General features: G+C 42.0%; 1 protein-coding gene across 1 annotated transcript in view; it reads right to left on the bottom strand.

Annotated features, from left to right (window-relative positions):
• The window catches only part of CCNY (cyclin Y), a 222,989-nt gene that overhangs the window by 36,948 nt on the left and 168,169 nt on the right, over positions 1 to 17,872 (bottom strand). Inside the window, exons 4-7 of the mRNA XM_045007393.1 lie at positions 12,146 to 12,246; positions 6,264 to 6,299; positions 3,425 to 3,482; positions 3,199 to 3,318 (exon numbers count right to left, since the gene is read on the bottom strand). Coding sequence (XP_044863328.1) covers positions 3,199 to 3,318; positions 3,425 to 3,482; positions 6,264 to 6,299; positions 12,146 to 12,246 — 315 coding nt within the window. The remainder of the gene's footprint in view (positions 1 to 3,198; positions 3,319 to 3,424; positions 3,483 to 6,263; positions 6,300 to 12,145; positions 12,247 to 17,872) is intronic.

Below are 17,872 nucleotides of genomic sequence, written 5' to 3'. Positions count from 1 at the left end.
GGGGAGTAGGGTCAGGGGCTTGCCCCGCTCCACACAGCTCCTGGAAGCAGCAACATGTCCCACATCTGGCTCATACACGTAGGGGCAGTCAAGGGGCTCCACATGCAGCTCCCACCCCAAGTGCTGCTCCCGCAGCTCCCATTGGCCAGGAACCATGGCCAATGGGAGCTGCAGGGGCAGCACCTGTGGACGGGGCAGCATGCAGAGCTGCCTGGCCACACCTCCACAGAGGAGCCGGGAGCTAGGGGGCCGGAAAGACATGCCGCTGCTTCTGGGAGTTGCTCGATGTAAGCACTGCCCGTAGCCTGCACCTCTGACCCCCTCCCATGCCTCAACCCCTTGCCCCAGCCTGATCCCCCTCTTGCTCTCCGAACCCCTTGGTCCCAGCTGGGAGCACCCTCCTGCACCCCAACCCCTCATCCCCAGAGCCTGCACCCCCAGCCAGAGACCTCAACCCCCCCCCACACACCCCAAGCCCGTGCCCCAGCCCGGAGCCCATTCTCACACACTGAACTCCTCATTTCTGGACCCATCACAGAGCCCACACCCCAAGCAGGAGCCCTTACCCCCATCCTGCACCCCAATCTCATGAGCATTCATGGCCTGCCATACAATTTCCATACCCAGCTGTGGCCCTTGGGCCAAAAAGTTTGCCCCTCCCTGACTTGAAGCATTACAATGAGAGTTTTGTTTGTTTTCGTCCCCCCACCCCCCGAAAGTAGCTTTTACAACACAGGCCAGGGGTTCATTTCACTTAGTTCTTTCTCCAGGTGTATAGACTACAATCTAATCCACCACTGCTGGTGTCCATGCTTCTCAGGCAGCATCGCCAGGGTATGCCTGCATGCCAAGGGGGAAGCAGTGCGGTCACCTCAAGACACCCAACATACTTTGATCTTTGTTAACGTTTGTTTTTAATAATATATTGATATATTGAAGAGGGACTGTTAAAAACCCAATAACTCGAGTCTCTTACTTATGATGCATTGTGGTCCGCTTTCCCAGAGATGTGCTGCCTGACTGCGGGCAAGCCTCCGAGAAGGAATGAGTGGAGGATGGCAGATCAGATTGCAGTCCAATGTGGGAACACACTACAACGAAACACAGGCTTGTGCAGGGGAGGCTGGTCTCTACCCACAGTCAACATCTCAAAACTCAAAGCACTTGGCAGATTTTGGCTGAAGTTTGTAATGTGACAGCAAAGCCAACTTAGGAGGGTTTAAAAAAAAAAAAAAGGAAGAAGATTACTTTCCATGCAATCAGAGAAATCTGTTTCTAGGTCCCCACTGATGGCAATGGTGACATATGAAGAAATGGAAGTCAGAGGTGAAGGGAGAATATTTAACTAATGAATAACGTGGTATTAAAAACACTATTGCATCATACTTATAAAAGACATTTTATCCAAAGGTTTGGAAGCATGTTACAGAGGTGGGTATTATTATCCTCATATTTACAGACAGTGATACGGGAGCACCGGCAGATTAATGGTCTGATTTGGAAAAGTGCTGCGCATGTGTAGCTCCCGTTGAGTTAATTGGAAATTGCAGGTGCTTTGCACTTCAGAACATCAGGCCATGAATGTCTTGCCCAAACTCATACAACTAGTAAGTGGCACAGCCGGGAACAGAACCCAAGTCACTTGAGTTCAGGTCTCAGGTTCCAATCACCAGGGATGCTCGTTAATTAAGACAAAAGAATCATCAATAATTCAAACAGTACATTTAACTGAGGATCAAAATCAAATCAGTTAGCTGTGGGGTTTTATTTTTTAATGATTTCTGTACAACAGGAATGGAGGACTGTATGTTCTCCGAAAATGTGACCACATTAACAAGATTCCTATGGAAACATGGAGTAGTGGTGTGACAGCCTGATGCAAACCATAGTCGCTACATTATTGCTTAATATATGCATAATAAAAGCCTGTCTTTTCAACTAGAATGAGGAATCTCTTCCACAACGGCTCACAGAATGTAAATTTGGATAACAGGAGTTCATGTAAGAGCGTTCCATTGTATCTGACAGTCAGCTCTTTAAATTAAGTCCTATTTCTTTATGAGACAGAGCAATAAACTCATTGTATAAAACTATAGCGGCTGGGCCAAGCACTTGGCTAGCAGCACGCTCCAATACCCATGTCCAAGTCACATGTGCCCAGAACAGCAAGGGCTGTAGGGGGCGAACCTTGCACGACTCTCCCCATATTCACGTCTTCTACTGACCAGCACAAATGGTGCTGACAGACGCTGGAGGGAGCCAAACCCACTGGCTATTCTCTATCAGAAGGAGGGAGGGCTTGAAGAGATGCAAAGCTATAAGGACTGTCAAAGAGGAAGAATGGGGTCAAACATCAAGGCTCTGCCTCTCCAATTTCACCTCCTGTCCCCCCAAAATAAACCTGGTAAAAACTGCCCTACAAACGCACTCTGAAGAGGTGAAAATAACCAGCATGTTTGCTTTTTTAAACCCTAAGCCAAGAATGTAGCAAAAACTGTGCCTGAAACCTGAAGAGACTCACCAGGGTCAGTAGGATAGAAATTTCAGGCCAGATTCTCAGCTGGCGGAAATCAGACCACCTCCATTAGCCCATGAAGTCAATGGAGTTATGCCTATTTAAACCAGCTGCCTATCTGCCCCTTCATCTTTAGCACTCTTTTTTTAGGTAGATAAACTTCATCCTTAGCTATTCAATTGTTCACTGATATGACATGCCCCTCAAAGACATGTACGCGACAAGTAAAAACAGCAGCCACCAATATGCTCCAGTCACTCATGCAGCCCTTGTGCATCCATAACTCTTACTAATGCCATTAAGCTACTGACAGTTGTCAAAGAGTCTTTGCTGGAAGCTATGACGACACACAGTAAACCTGACCAAAGTGAAATGATTTCAGTATCTAAAACTCCCAAAGACCTTTACCCCACCTGAGTATTATATTAGTGGCCTGTAATATTATCACGCTGTATGAGCCAGATGTAAATCTGACCGTGACACATGCTATACAGCCTCCTGTAAAACTTGAGTAATAACTTCAATAATTTAATTTATTCTCCAAGAAAATAACTCAAGTAACTTCCTTAGTCTCTACACAAAGTGTGATGAGAACCAACTCCTAACAACGTCCAGCTCTGTACAGCTGCACAGAAACAAGGGTGGATCTGTTGAATGATTGATGTCATTTCCCAGACACTTACCAGGGTGACAATGGCACATTCAGCAGTCAGTTGAGCAGCACTGAATAATGTCCGAACAAAGCGGTAAATCTGTTTCTGCTCTGGGTCGTGTTTGTCGTAGTCTGGGGGCACTTCGGATTTCTGGGGAAGAAATATTTTCAAACAGGTGACTGAATCAAAAACACAGGCACAGGGAAAGGCAGCGGACTTTGTCTCATGAAAGACAAGAGGAGGTAGATGAGTTTACCGAAAGGGGGTGAAGGTTTTCATCAAAAATATCTAAGAGCATCCTTCCGTCTGGGTCCCTGAAAAGAGAGAGAAACACTGCAATTTCACTGCCAGCATAAGACTGTGCATGCCTTTCACAAGCTAAATCAAGTCATCATTAATTGTAGCACTATTTGTGCTGGCCATCTTGGTTGTAAGATGGTTATACTTTGCTGTTACAACCGAATCCCATTTACTGAAGAACAGCAAGAGACTAGATGAAACTCCACAGACATTAACAATATTTGATTTATTTAAGTTAAGAACTTTGTTTGTGTAATTTTGGAATAAATATTAATGATCAGAAAAGAGGTTGTACCAACAGCAGTAGTCAAAACTCAAGGCTTTGTTCCATGTGGCTTTCTAATTACAGTTTAACCTTTATTCGATGCATCCTTGCTATTCTGGTCATGGGCATCTCCTGAACAGAGACTGTTGAATGTACTTTCTATCTGTACTGAACTGTGTGTATTCAGGGAAGTTATAGCTTGGATATTCAGTGGGGATCTGAGATCACAAAATATATTTAACTGGTGCCGTACTGGGGTGTACCAGCTTACTTTCACCTCTGCTCCTGGGAGTGAAGTATTTAATATCAAATCTGAAGGGTTTTGTTGTTTTGTTTTCTGAGCACCCAAAAGCATGTTAGGCACTTCACAAACAAGAGAGACACGGTCCCTGCTTGATAGAGCTAAAAATCTAAATATAATGAAAGATGCAACAGAGAACAACAAACAATGAAAAAAAGGAATTGGGGGAAGAAGGGATGACAATTACAACAATACAGTCAGAGAGTTTAGTTAACTATGGAAAAATGTAGCTAGGATTGGTCTGATCTATCAATAGTTTCTCTTGAAAATATTATTATAACACCTGATTACAGTTTGGGAAGTTAGAAAGTAATCTAGTTTTGGGTAAATCTGGTGTGCTGGAGAGAAAAAGAATAAATGAAATATTTCTTAAATAGTTTCTTCCCTTGCAAAGCAGGGGTCGGATTCAATTTCCATTACAGTCAGACTCATATTACGTCTATGGGAGCCAGACTGTGGTAGTAAACCAACAACCATGACAAGTATTGATAAATCCTATATACACTGCTGCTTCACTTTTGGTTGTGGTGCTGGGAAACTGAACTTTTAACAAATATTACTGTTACAGTAGCATGAACAACAGAGTGCTGACCTCAAATTGCCCTTTTAATCTTGAATCATAGACTGTCCTTTCATGTCTGTTCTCTAAGAAAATGTAATAGAGATTTCAACAGCTTCACTTCTAGAACTGTTTCTGAAGAGTACAGCAGAGGGCGCATTTACAACATGTTGTGTATCAATGCACATCTACAGAAGACAGTGCAGTTCTTACTTGATAAATTCACCTCTCAGTTAGAACAGTGAAAGAAGCAGCCAAGCTTCCCAACAGGAAAACATTCAGTGCACATAGCTCTCAGATTATTGGCACTGACACCCTTTAGGTACAAAATCAAAACAAGAGCAGAAAATATTTTAGTCTGGTTGCGTCACTTTAAAAAAAGAAGTGATCCTAGACAACCATCCCCATTTACTCACCTAACCCTCACCAAGAAGGGTGAATGTTACAAGTATCACATTCATGTGATCCTCAGGCCCCAATCCCGTAAACATTTACCCATGCTTATCTTGTTACCTTCTATAGTTACAAGCTACACTCTCATTGAAGACTGTGGGACTCTGAACAGAGTCAGATTACTGTAAAGTGAAAGAAGTTAGCTAAGATTTCCACTCCCCATCTATTTTTTCCAGTTTGTTTACTTTGCACTTTGTTGGGTTTTGGATCAGGTCTTTACAGCACTTTTATAAAAAGTTAGTTTAAGTGTTTCCCTGTAGAGGTTGCACAAGTACCTGCTAATGCAGACCCTCACACCTGTGCAAACAGAGTCCCACCAGCTTCAATGCTTGTGGATCCCAATGCAAAATTCACCCAGGCACTTAGGTACATCCTTAACATTAAGCATGTGAGTAGGCCCATTGAACTCAACAAGATTATTCACATGGTTGAATGTAAGCACATGTTTAAGTATTTTGTTGGATTGGAGCCTAAGTCATTTCCTCCCCTGATGAAAAGACCTGTTTAAAAACAAACTTCAATAGGGAAGCTGAAAACCCTTTCTAACAATTTCAGGAAAGATCATTTAAAGGGTGCTCTCAGAAAACAGAATTGTTAAAAAAAATAGTCAATTTACAAAAATAAACTCTAACAGTAAGAAGTGAATAGTTTATTTCTAGATCTCTCTCTCGCCCTCTTCCTAATGGTCACCACATCCGAGCTAAAACCAAACAAACATTACCTGGTATTGGCACACTTATTTTGGTGAATAATTTTGCTCCTGAGGCTAACTCACTTATTTATAATGCCACTCCCATTGCACTATATATGAGAGTTTTTATTTCATGCCACATCACTACTGATAACTCAGAGCTAGTCACTGACCCAATGGTTCCTAAAGCAACCTTTACTAAAGGGCAAACCAGAAGCCACAGCAGGACACAGTTTAGATTTGTGTGTTGTAATTTGTACTATTTTTTATTAGTAAGTGACCATAGTGTGTGCTAGTAAAATGGTTAAACCGAAGTCCAAATTTTCTAAGACTACAATGAATTTGAACCACACTTAGTCATCATTATATTATTTTTTAAAACTGTCAATTTATTGCCACAAAAGCAATATAAACTATAGAGAACTCTCCTTAACCCAAGGTGGGGGGAAGCTATAAACAAAGGGGGAAAAAATGAAAAAGAAACACTGAACATTTTTTTAAAATAGGAGAATCATTATTTACATACCTGTTTCTGATGTGGTAATATATTGCAAGAGCTACACTGTAAAGCAAAATATAGAGTTAATCCCTTGGAACCGAATTTAAGATTATAAATACATTACACACACACACACAAAAATTTAAAACAGCACAAAGCCCAGATAGTAAAAAAGACACTGTTGAAACTGATTTAGGAGTATTTTGCTGGCAGACAGTGTCCACTTTTCACTGTGGATAAATTGCCATATGGAACATTCATACTCTATATATCGAGTCAGTCACATTTCCATAAAATTCTGTCTTCCTTCTCCCCCCCTCATCTCATGTACTCCATACCATAACTTCTATTTAAAGGCCTAATCCCATTTAAGTCAATGACACAACTCTCATTGACTTCAAAGATGCAAGATAAGGCCTTAGAAGGATTGGATATTCTCTGGAATGTAAAACAGAGGTTGGTCATTAATAAAAGCGTTTTTGTAAGACCCCTGGCTGAACTCCTCCATGGACCTTCAGCCTATTATCAACTGCATTTGTAGATCAGTGGTTTTGCTAATGCTGCTAAGCTAATGTGAATTACTTCTCCTGTAGTGGCTTGTGTGATTTTTACTTTTAAATCCATTACGTTTTGGCTGTCTCCCAATTTAGCTACTGAAATAACAAGCTCTTTTTTTTTTAATTAAGCATCAATTTACAAGTTACCTATTTTATTTTAACATATTATAGTATGCGTTTTTCTTGCTCTCAGCCAAGCATTTATATTTGCTCTTTACTTAAAAGTCAAACTAAAAAATTAAACATGAAAGTCTTCACAGACAGTTCAAAATTTAATTGTGTGCAAATATGGCAAACTGATCTAATTCATCCCTGAGAACAAGAAAAATATGGCTTCCTCAGATTATTTGTCAGTTTTCAGCTCCTGACTGAACAACCCCACAGTTGCAGAAGGTAAACACCAAAAGACAAAGCAGAACCACCAACCTAACTACTTGTTCTAACATCCTGAGGAGCCACTAGAACTAACAGGGGAATAAAGAGGAAGGAGGGACTTCATTGTTCCTGTTTATTGACAATTTGTTCAGTCAATGATTCATTGTTACATGCTAATCTAGTATTTTCTTTTAATGAGTCTGACCTAAAAGGCTCAGTCATAAATATAAAGGGAAGGGTAACCACCTTTATGTATGCAGTAAACCCTCCTGGCCAGAGGTACAGAATCACTTACCTGTAAGGGGTTAATCAGTTCAATTAATCAAGTTGACACCTGTCCAGAAGGACCAATGGGAAAGAAGATGCTTTCAAATTGGGGGGGGGGGGGGAAGAGGACAGAGACCCGTTTTGTTGGTGCTTTTTTTGTTGGTTCCCTCTCAAGACCAAGAGAGACCGAACAGGTAAACCAGCTCCTAACAAGATTCATAGACTTAAGGTCAGAAGGGACCATTATGGTCATCTAGTCTGACCTCCTGCACAACGCAGGCCACAGAATCTCACCCACCCACTTCTATAACAAACCCCTAACCTATGTCGGAGTTACTGAAGTCCTCAAATCGTGGTTTAAAGACCTCAAGGTGCAGAGAATCCTTCAGCAAGTGACCCGTGCCCCACGCTACAGAGGAAGGTGAAAATCCTCCAGGGCCTCTGCCAAATCTTCGCTGGAGGAAAATTCCTTCCTGACCCCAAATATGGCAATCAGCTAAACCCTGAGCATGTGGGCAAGACTCACCAGCCAGCACCCAGGAAAGAATTCTCTGTAGTAACACAGATCCCACCCCATCTAACATCCCATCGGGCCTCTTTACCTGCTAATAATCAAAGATCAATTAATTACCAAAATTAGGTTATCCCATCATACCATCCCCTCCAAAAACTTATCAAGCTTAGTCTTGAAGCCAGATATGTCTTTTGCCCCCACTACTCCCCTTGGAAGGCTGTTCCAGAACTTCACTCCTCTAATGGTTGGAAACCTTCATCTAATTTCAAGTCTAAACTTCCTGATGGCCAATTTATATCCATTTGTTCTTGTGTCCACATTGGTATTGAGCTTAAATAATTCCTCTCCCTCCCTGATATTTATCCCTCTGATATATTTATAGAGAGCAATCATATCTCCCCCCTCAGCCTTCTTTTGGTTAGGCTAAACAAGCCAAGCTCTTTGAATCTCCTTTCATAAGACTGATACTTTTCATAAGACAGGTTTTCCATTCCTCGGATCATCCTAGTAGCCCTTCTCTGTACCTGTTCCAGTTTGAATTCATCCTTCTTAAACATGGGAGACCACAACTGCACACAGTATTCCAGATGAGGTCTCACCAGTGCCTTGTACAACGGTACTAACACCTCCTTATCTCTACTGGAAATACCTCGCCTGATGCATCCCAAGACTGCATTAGCTTTTTTTCATGGCCATATCCAATTGGCGGCTCATAGTCATCCTGTGATCAACCAATACTCCACGGTCTTTCTCCTCCTCCTCTGTTACTTCCAACTGATGCGTCCCCAGCTTATAACAATTCTTGTTATTAATCCCTAAATGCATGATCTTGCACTTTTCACTATTAAATTTCATCCTATTACTATTACTCCAGTTTACAAGGTCATCCAGATCTTCCTGTATGATATCCCGGTCCTTCTCTGTGTTAGCAATATCTCCCAGCTTTGTGTCATCCGCAAACTTTATTAGCACATTCCCACTTTTTGTGCTTGTGAATTTTCTTGCAGGAACTTAACTACTCTGCCCTCAGGCAGAGGAAAAAACCCTCCAGCTGCTCTCAGCTAAAAAGTGTCCTTTTAAAATCCTAAGGTCAGTGCTTCTGGTTCAAAATGAGCCCACCACGCTGCCACCATGTCAGGGTTCCATCCCCACTCTGAGGTACAGATGTGGGGACCCGCATGAAAGACCCCTTAAGCTTATATTTCACCAGCTTAGTTAAAAACTTCCCCAAGGCACAAATTCCATTCCTTGTCCTTGGAGGTATTGCTACCACCACCAAGTGATTAAAACAAACATTCAGGGAGGGGCCACTTGGAGCCCTATCTCCCTACCAAAATATCCCCTGAAGCTCCTTCACCCCCTTTCCTAGGGGTGGTGGTGGCTTGAGAATAATATACCAACCAATAGTTTAACAAAGTGAACACAGACCAAATCCCTGTTTTTTAGGGCTCTGAAAATCAATCAGGTTCTTAAAAGAAGAATTTTATTTTAAAAAAAAACTAAAAATCACACCTGCAAAATCAGGATGGAAGATAACTTTACAGGGCAAATAAAAACATTAAAACACAGAGGATTCCCCTCTGACTCTTCTTCCCAGTTACAAATTACCTCTTAGCATAGAGAAAATTCACAAGCTAAAACGAAAGATAATCTAACACATTTCCTTGCTATTATTTACAATTTCTGTAATTTTAGATGTATCATTTCAGGATCTTGTTAGGAGCTGGTTTACCTGCTTGGTTTCTCTCTTTGTCCCGAGAGGGAATCAACAAAAAAAAAAAAAAAAAAAAAAAAAAAAGCACCAACAAACCCCCCCCCTGATTTTTAAGCATCTTCTTTCCCATTGGTCCTTCTGGTCAGGTGCCAACTAGGTTAACTGAACTGATTAACCCCTTACAGGTAAGTGATTCGGAACCTCTGGCCAAGAGGGATTTTGTGTTACTGCATACATAAAGGTTGTTACCCTTCCCTTTATATTTATGACAGGCTTCATTTAAAAAAAAGTTAATTGGTTGTTTCACAGTTTCCCCTCTGAACTTTTATAAGACAACTGTGATGTGCCAGACATCCCATCTGTTGAGAAGACACCAGGTTGTAGCTATACTGCATGTTTCTCTTAGTGGAATTTCAAATGATTTTAGGTGACAAGCAGCTGAAAAATAGGAACATGGTAGAAAATACAATTTTTTTCCCTCAGATGAAGGTGAATGTCATATATTGCAAACTGTATTTTGGTTTGGCAATATAGAATTTAGCTATTGGTGACGGATGCTTTAGAAATTCCTAGATTTAAACTGCTTGACCACATTTAAAATTGCAACTTTTAAAAAAAAAAAGATGTTAAAAAGTACTAAATATTCCCTGGACAGCGCACCTTGCTTACTGAACATGTCCACCCACCCACAGGAGGGGGGAAAAAAAGGAAAGATAATTAATCATTTGATGTGATTGAAAAAATTCAGGTAACTGAGTTAAGACTAAAAATGCAGCCCAAATTCTGCCCTCAGGAACATATACGTACACCATTTGACTTCAGTGGAGTGGCATGTGACATCTGAAAGCACAGCCATACCTACTGCCCTGAAAGGGTGGCTTTGTAACAAAACATCACCCCACAGACTAGAAAAACACCCACTGTTCGGAAACCTATGAAGTAGTCCGAAGGCTGAGTCTGCATTTCCTAATTTTGGTGGATTAAATCAGATCCCTGAATATTTTAAGTTAGGATGTTGGTGTGTTTTTAAATAATCTATTGGATCAGATCAGCAACCAGTGCATTAGGGATAGGAGGGGCTTGTGACCATAAGTAGCCTTCCATCAACTTTCCACCCATCCAATCCCAGAGTTTGCCAGGGCCAATCCAGCCTCTTGATAAAAGTTAAGGCAGCATAAGGGCTACTCTTATTTACACTGTGGATAATGGCTCAGCCTGGACTACCACAATGCACATTGCTCTGGCCCTGTCCCCTCCTGTCCCTGACACACTCCCTCCCCGCCCACACTGGGGAGCCAGTCCTATGCCATCTGAGGAGTCCTCTAAACGAGAGGCATCCTCAAGTACTGCCAGGAGGCAGCTTTAAATCCGTTGGCGCTACTAGAGTGGCACAAAAATTAATGAGGAAGGGCCAAGGACCTAGTTCAGTAATGTTTAAGAACAGGAAGTGGTCTATATGCTGCCCCTTTGTCCTCTGTTTCTTTTAATGTTATTTTTTAATAAAATTTTTTTTAAAAAATGAGGGAAGCATAAGGCAATATATTACAGGCAGAAATAACGCAGGAGAAATTATTGTGAAACTTGTGTGCAACTGCCTTTTTACAGAAATGCAAAACGCGTGAGTGACTACCAATGCTATATATTAGTCTGATTGTCTGGTCTGTTATGTAAATACCTATGCACTTTACATTAAACGTGCGTACACAAAGATAAAGATACTACAGATGACTGGAATCTGAGCAGGATTCAAAACAGCAACTTTTTTTTTTTTTTTAAACAATGTAAGGTGCTTGACCATCTACTCTCTCATTTTTCCTCCACTGTACAGAGCGTAGAGGAAAGAATAATACTCCAAACACCAACTGCATTTTCACTCAATCTAAATGTCAAAATTTTCTAGTGAAGATGGTAACTAACCTAGCTATGCTGAGAATCCATGTGAAGCCAAGCCAGAGGTGCACTCCCTACACAAAGCTGCCCATTGTCAGCTCATTGCTGTGCAGTGCTTGCCTGCATTGAATGGGGAAGCCAAATCTGGAAGTACTATATTTCCAATCCCAAAAGAAGCAGGAAGTTCTGGAAATCTTAGAAAAAGAGCATGTTCTCACAGGATTTCACAACTACTGGATAAGCAAATACCTATCTTAATTTTTGGGTGCACATCCAAAGAAAACTAGCCAATCAGAGGCTTGTTCACTCATCATGAGTACAACTGAAATCCTTGATCACTCCATTCTTGTGAGAACAAGTGCAGTGCGGATAGCTATGGCATGACCCTAGAAGGAGCTGAGTATCAAAAATCTTTATAATAATAAAAAAAAACTTTAGAAAATCCCACCCATTACCTCTGCAATACAACCATATATGACTGCACACACACAAAAACCCACTATTTTGTAGCTTGGTCTCTGCAGTGCCTGCTTAGCAATTATTTAGAAATAATAAAATATATGTTTAAGTCAAAGAATTTAACACCACCCACCATTTAATTGTATACTTGAGGTTTGGTTGACTGACTGTGCTGTCATCCAGGAAAATAGTGGAGCAGGAACTGTATTTCCTTCTCAATTGCCCAGGAGGATGCTAGGAAATAACACGCAAAAGAACAATGGCAATTATATAATACAAAAATCTTTTTCTGAGGCGACATCACAATTAAGAAGTAGCTGAGAGAGAGAAAAATCACTCTCTCAAAGCTGATCATGTCTTGAAGAAATTTAGAAATGTCAAAAACAATCCTATATAAAAATCAAAACGATCTCTTCCCCACCCAATGGTTCTTTCTTGAAAGCACAAAAAGCCAAAAGTGATCTAAACATCAACTTGAGAATTCATTCTGTGTCACCCCACCTGCCTTCCCAAAAAACTTTCACCATCCACATTTAGAAAGAAACATGAACAAGTTCTGCACTCTGGTCCTCATTCCAAAAGGAACAGGAGAGTGTGCATCAGTGAAAAAGAGAGGACAAAAGGGGATTTAGAAATAGACATGAAACAGGTAATGGGGAGAGTTTGAGAGAAGAAGAAGAACGCACTGAAGACTATACAATAGGGGGAGAAAGGGAAAAATCAAGGGGAAAATATCGTGGAGAATAGAAGGCTTAGAGCAAAAAGGCCCCCACAAAACATTTTAAAAGTATGAGAAAACGTAAAAACGTTAATCTGACGAACACTAGATAAAACATATGAAAACAAAAATGACTTTTTTCTTTAAATAGAAAATTTGCTTTCTACAAAACTTCAGCCCTGATTCACCACTATATGAGCAGCACTCAGACTTGGTGGAGAGCAGTGGCCACAGGGAGCCAGTCTGAAACTTAGTGATCGCTAGCAAGAGTGCCAACCTCAAGTGAGGTTTTCTTCACCAAGGGCTTTTCCATTAGCTGTTTAAGGGTAGCTTACACTTTGCCTCCCTAAAGAAAATTTTTAGCATTAGCAGCCCTCAGTTAATGACTTTCTACTGGTTTTCCCTGGCCTGTTCTCTCTGCGTGGCACTGTGACTAAGTGGAAGAGATATGGGTCAGCATTATCAGAGAGACAATTCAATCAATGGAGCTATGCCGATTTGTACCAGCTGAAGATTTGCCCCATGGTATCCTGACTCCCATCTCAGTGCTCCTTTCCGGATCTAGTCTATGCAATGTGCCTGTGAGCTATAAATGCATCACCAGCACTGTGTTATCTCACTCTAGTTCTGAAATGAAGGCCTAATAACTTTTCCCATTTAAGTTCTGGACCTTCTTTGGTAACATGCACTAACTCGATTCCAGTGATAAAAATTGTATGTTTTTCCCTATGTCTGGGCAAAAGCATTAGAAGACTTTTGCAACTTTGAAACAGATCAGGTATTTATAATATAAGGTCATATTGGGAAATCTTTGTTCAAATGACTTCACAGCTTCCTCACAAACTCTATCCAGGCCCCTGACTTCACCTATACATTTTCAGGTTGCTTTATATTTTCTCAGGAGATTTAGAAAGGGTGCAAAATCTGGTATACAGCAGCAAATTAACTGCAACCTTAACTATGGAAAGGTTATCACCTGGCAATTCAGAAATACACTTGGCATTAATTTGGGAACTTTTAATCCATCTACACCCAAGCTATTAACGTATGTAATACATGAGGTAAAAAAAGTGAAAGCACTCAGTGATAACACCGTACAATATACTACTATCTGGTGCTGCAGGATGTGGAAGAAATGACTAAGCTTCACATGATTTACAACTTCTGTCCCATCATCTGCTACTTCATAGTTCTGTATTAGGTTCTTCAGTGCATTTCACAATCATGATGTTCACTTCTGACCGGAGTAAAACCAGAGCAAGTCAGACTCATTTGCAGTGGCTCTTATTTGGTATCTGAACAAAATGAACATGTACAGACAGAACAGTATCACAACCCCCCCAAAAATAGAAAAGGCTTTGAAAAATCCAGTTGTACTTTTTAAATGTCAAAGAACATTTCTGTTATAAAATGTAAGATAAATAGGATTGGATTAACTAAATATACTCAGCAGACTTTTCTACTGTAGTAAGTAACAGAAAGCAATGTCATAACACCACCACTGCTTTACGCTTACACAAGTAAACAGTATTTACACTTCATCTGAGTAAGTACTAAACCAAAGCCCTAGCATGGGGCTAGTGAGCACTGCATTTCTGAAAGTACCATAAAGGAACCAACTATGCTGCACCTATGAACATCAGACACATAAGATAGAGCAACATTTCCAATTCCTAGTCTGCAGTGCCATCTGACCCCACTGCTATGCCAAAGAATGGATTCCCTGTCTTTCCCAACTCCCTCTTTAGAAAGACATACTTGGTTCCACATTCTGTCATCCTGGTCTAAGCAAGAGGTCATTGGAAGGCACAGAGCCTCCCCAATAAGGTAAGGGCTTGTCTACAGAGCTGGTTTGGGTTTTTTTTTTTAATTAAACTTTTTTGTTGGAAAATGCTGATTTATTGAAAGCACAACTTTAAGTGAGAATGTAACAGTTTCTACTAAACTTTTGTCGGGAAAGGTTTGCAATTTTTGGAAAAATCAAAGGGCAAGAGAGAAAGAGCCTTGCCCCAGAATAGCCAATAGCCTAGTGGTTAGGGCACTCACCTGGGATGTGAGAGACCCAGGTTCAGGTCCCAGCTCTGCCTGAGTCAGACACTGACTTAAATGTCATTCTCTCACATCCTAGGTAAGTCAGTGTCTGACTCAGGCAGAGCTGGGACCTGAACCTGGGGGGTCTCACATCCCAGGTGAGTGCCCTAACCACTAGGCTATTGATTGTTCCAGGGTGAATCTTGCGCTCTCTCTCTCTTTTTGTGAAAAACATCCAAGAGGTCTCAGTTCTGACCTGAGGCAGACCAGGAAATTTTTCAAAATCTCACGTTTTCATAAGACAGGAGAACAGTTTGTTGGCCAGCTCTACTTGGCTACACGTGAAAGTTATCCTGGAACAAAATAGGGTGTGAACTGAAAGGGGGAATTGGCCAAGTCTGCTTCCAAAAGTGGTGTCCTATAAACTAGATCTGTTGTGGCTCCAAACACTCCTATCAAATTTGTTGACATGCCAGAGAGACAGGACGCACTGCAGAGGAGGAAGAAGGCTGGTGACTCCTACTGTAGCACAACTTTGTGGTATGGTCCTCAGCTTGCCAGAAATCATAGGACAGCACGGGGTTGAGGACATATGGCTTGTGGCATGGGGGTCAGAGAGTAAATCCCCAAGGAGGGCACCACAGTGACATTTGAATCTTTTAGAGAGTACAGAGCACTGTCAGTGTGCTTGCTGAGTAATTCCATGCTCTCAAAGGGCCGGTCCTTGATTGTAACCTACATCACCCTAGGGATGCCTGATACTTAGAACCATGATGCTCCGAACAGTCACCACTGTGGCCATAAATCAGGCTGCAGTGTCAAGGGTTTCCAAGTGCTGTCTGCAAAGCCATCTTGGCCACCAATTGGCCTTTCTTGATTATATCCCAGAGTTCCTCCTTCCTGTCATGCAGGAGTTGAGAGAAAGTTTTCACTCTGTCCCAAATCAAAAAAGTCATATTTGTCCAGTAAGGCTTTGCAATTTGCCACTCAGAGTTGTAAAGAGGTAGAGCAGTAAGATTTTCTCCCAAACAGCTCAATCCCCTTTGGGTCCTTATCCTTAGAAGTACTTTTCTTTGATTTAAAATGTTCAAGTTTTGCCACGACAACCCAGATTGGGATGGGGGCAGAAACATATTTAAATGCAGACTGAGGGACCTAGCAACATTTCTCTACCTGTTTTGCAGTTAGAATTGTGTTTGCCACAAGGCTTTGGCTGGGTTGAGCAGCCCCTCATTTATGGAGCGGATGCATCTGGTCGAGCTAGGGATTGTCAAATATCAAACACCTTTGAGATTTCTCCAAGACTGAAGTCCCCATCCCTATAGTCTCAGCAATTCTTATAAGGAGCTCCTGAAAGGACGAAGTCATCGGTGCCAAAGGCATCCTTTGATAGTGAAACAGGACACCGCTGTTGCTCTGTCCCAGGGTCTGGGTCTTCCTGGTAGTCCGGCACAGATGATCTGGCCAGAGAAGCAGATAGGGAGAGTGACCTCTTCCTCAAATCTGCTGGAGACAGCTCTAGAGTCCTGTGAGGCAAAATCCCAGTAGGCCCAACAGGGCCACGGCACATAAGCAGTATGGCTAGGTTGTTTGCTATCAGCCAGTCTAATGCCATTCCTGCTGCACAGGTGACTGAGTCCAGAGGAAGAACTGGCAGACTTTTCAGTGATACTGAACACAGATTTCAGAGAGTGTCCTTTGCTTGAAGATGGGAAGACCATATGTCCTGGTGACTGAGAAGAGGAACAAACCACCTCTGTGGGTGGTGCCGAGGTATACAGCACTCTCATAGCAGGGTTGGCATCAGTATCAGCAGGTGTCTTGGTACTGATGACAGCCCTGATTTCCTCAGTGGTACAGGCTGCAATGACAGAGCTCAAATCACTGCTGGAGAAGACTCTCTCTGTGTCACAGGCTGCTGCTTATCACCAGCCCTTGACACCATGGGGGACTTGGTGGCTTTCCCCCGAGACCTTAGGTGGCCTGTCTTTATGGGAACACAAAGCTTTGTTTGGCATTTGCCTCTTTGCCTTTCAGAGCTGGACTTCAGTGCTGGCATCAGCTTCAGTTCCAATGGTGTTTGTAGTGCCAGCTTTGGTACTGGCACTAATGCCAGGTCTCTACTAATCTTTTTGGAGTCACCTGCCTACTAGACAGGGAACTGGATGAAGCTGGCTTGTCTGCTGTCTGGAGACTGGAACTCGTCTCCTCAGGATCCAAAGAGATCTTTACAGATTGCTTCAAGGAGGTGAGGCTTCAATTGAGTGTCTCATGACTTGTGCATTATTATGGAGAACGAAAGGCACAATGAGCAACGTCTTGGTATGCAGAAATCTCCCTAAGCTGAAGAGGCACCTGCTTTGTGAATCTTTCAATGGAATTAGCCCATCGCAGGATGGGTAGGGCTTGAAGCCTGCAAGTTTCTAATCTACCATGTTGAGAAGCCCCGGGTTGGGAAGTTTGTCCTGTAAATATTCCCTCCAGACAGGTCAATATCATTCATGGAGGCTGTATGTCAAAGAATCAGAAGAGTTCTGAAGGCTTTATGAAGAGTGTGAAGAAATGTAGCCAAAGGCAAAAAGACCTAGCAGGTCAGACACTCACCAGGTTCCATCTTGCTGCCACAGGTGGTAAAGGAGATTGTGATGACCCCAGCCCTCTCTCCTTTCATACAGGAGCACATGGGTGCATGTATGGCCCTGAAGGATGCTGCTATTCAAAAAATTCTGATCTTGTACACAAGGCACATGCCTACTCACAGTGGGATTCACATTGACACATAGTGGAAGAACCACCTATAATTTGCACTGATAATTTGCTCCTGAGCTGAGGCTATTGCTGCTATTTCAGCACATAACTGATTTCATGTTGAAATTAAACACTCATGGAAAACATGGGTTTTACCAAAAAAAGGTGCCAAAAGTGTGTCAATTAAAAGGAGCAAAGAATCCTGTGGCACCTTATAGACTAACAGACGTTTTGGAGCATGAGCTTTCGTGGGTGAATACCCACTTCGTCAGATGACTTGCATGCTCCAAAGCTCATGCTCCAAAACGTTTGTTAGTCTATAAGGTGCCACAGGATTCTTTGCTGCTTTTACAGATCCAGACT

The sequence above is a fragment of the Mauremys mutica genome, chromosome 2 (assembly GCF_020497125.1).
Source record: "Mauremys mutica isolate MM-2020 ecotype Southern chromosome 2, ASM2049712v1, whole genome shotgun sequence".
NCBI classification, from domain to species: Eukaryota; Metazoa; Chordata; order Testudines; family Geoemydidae; genus Mauremys; species Mauremys mutica.
The sequence above is the reverse complement of the archived record's forward strand: the minus strand, read 5'-3'. Positions and strand labels throughout refer to the sequence as shown.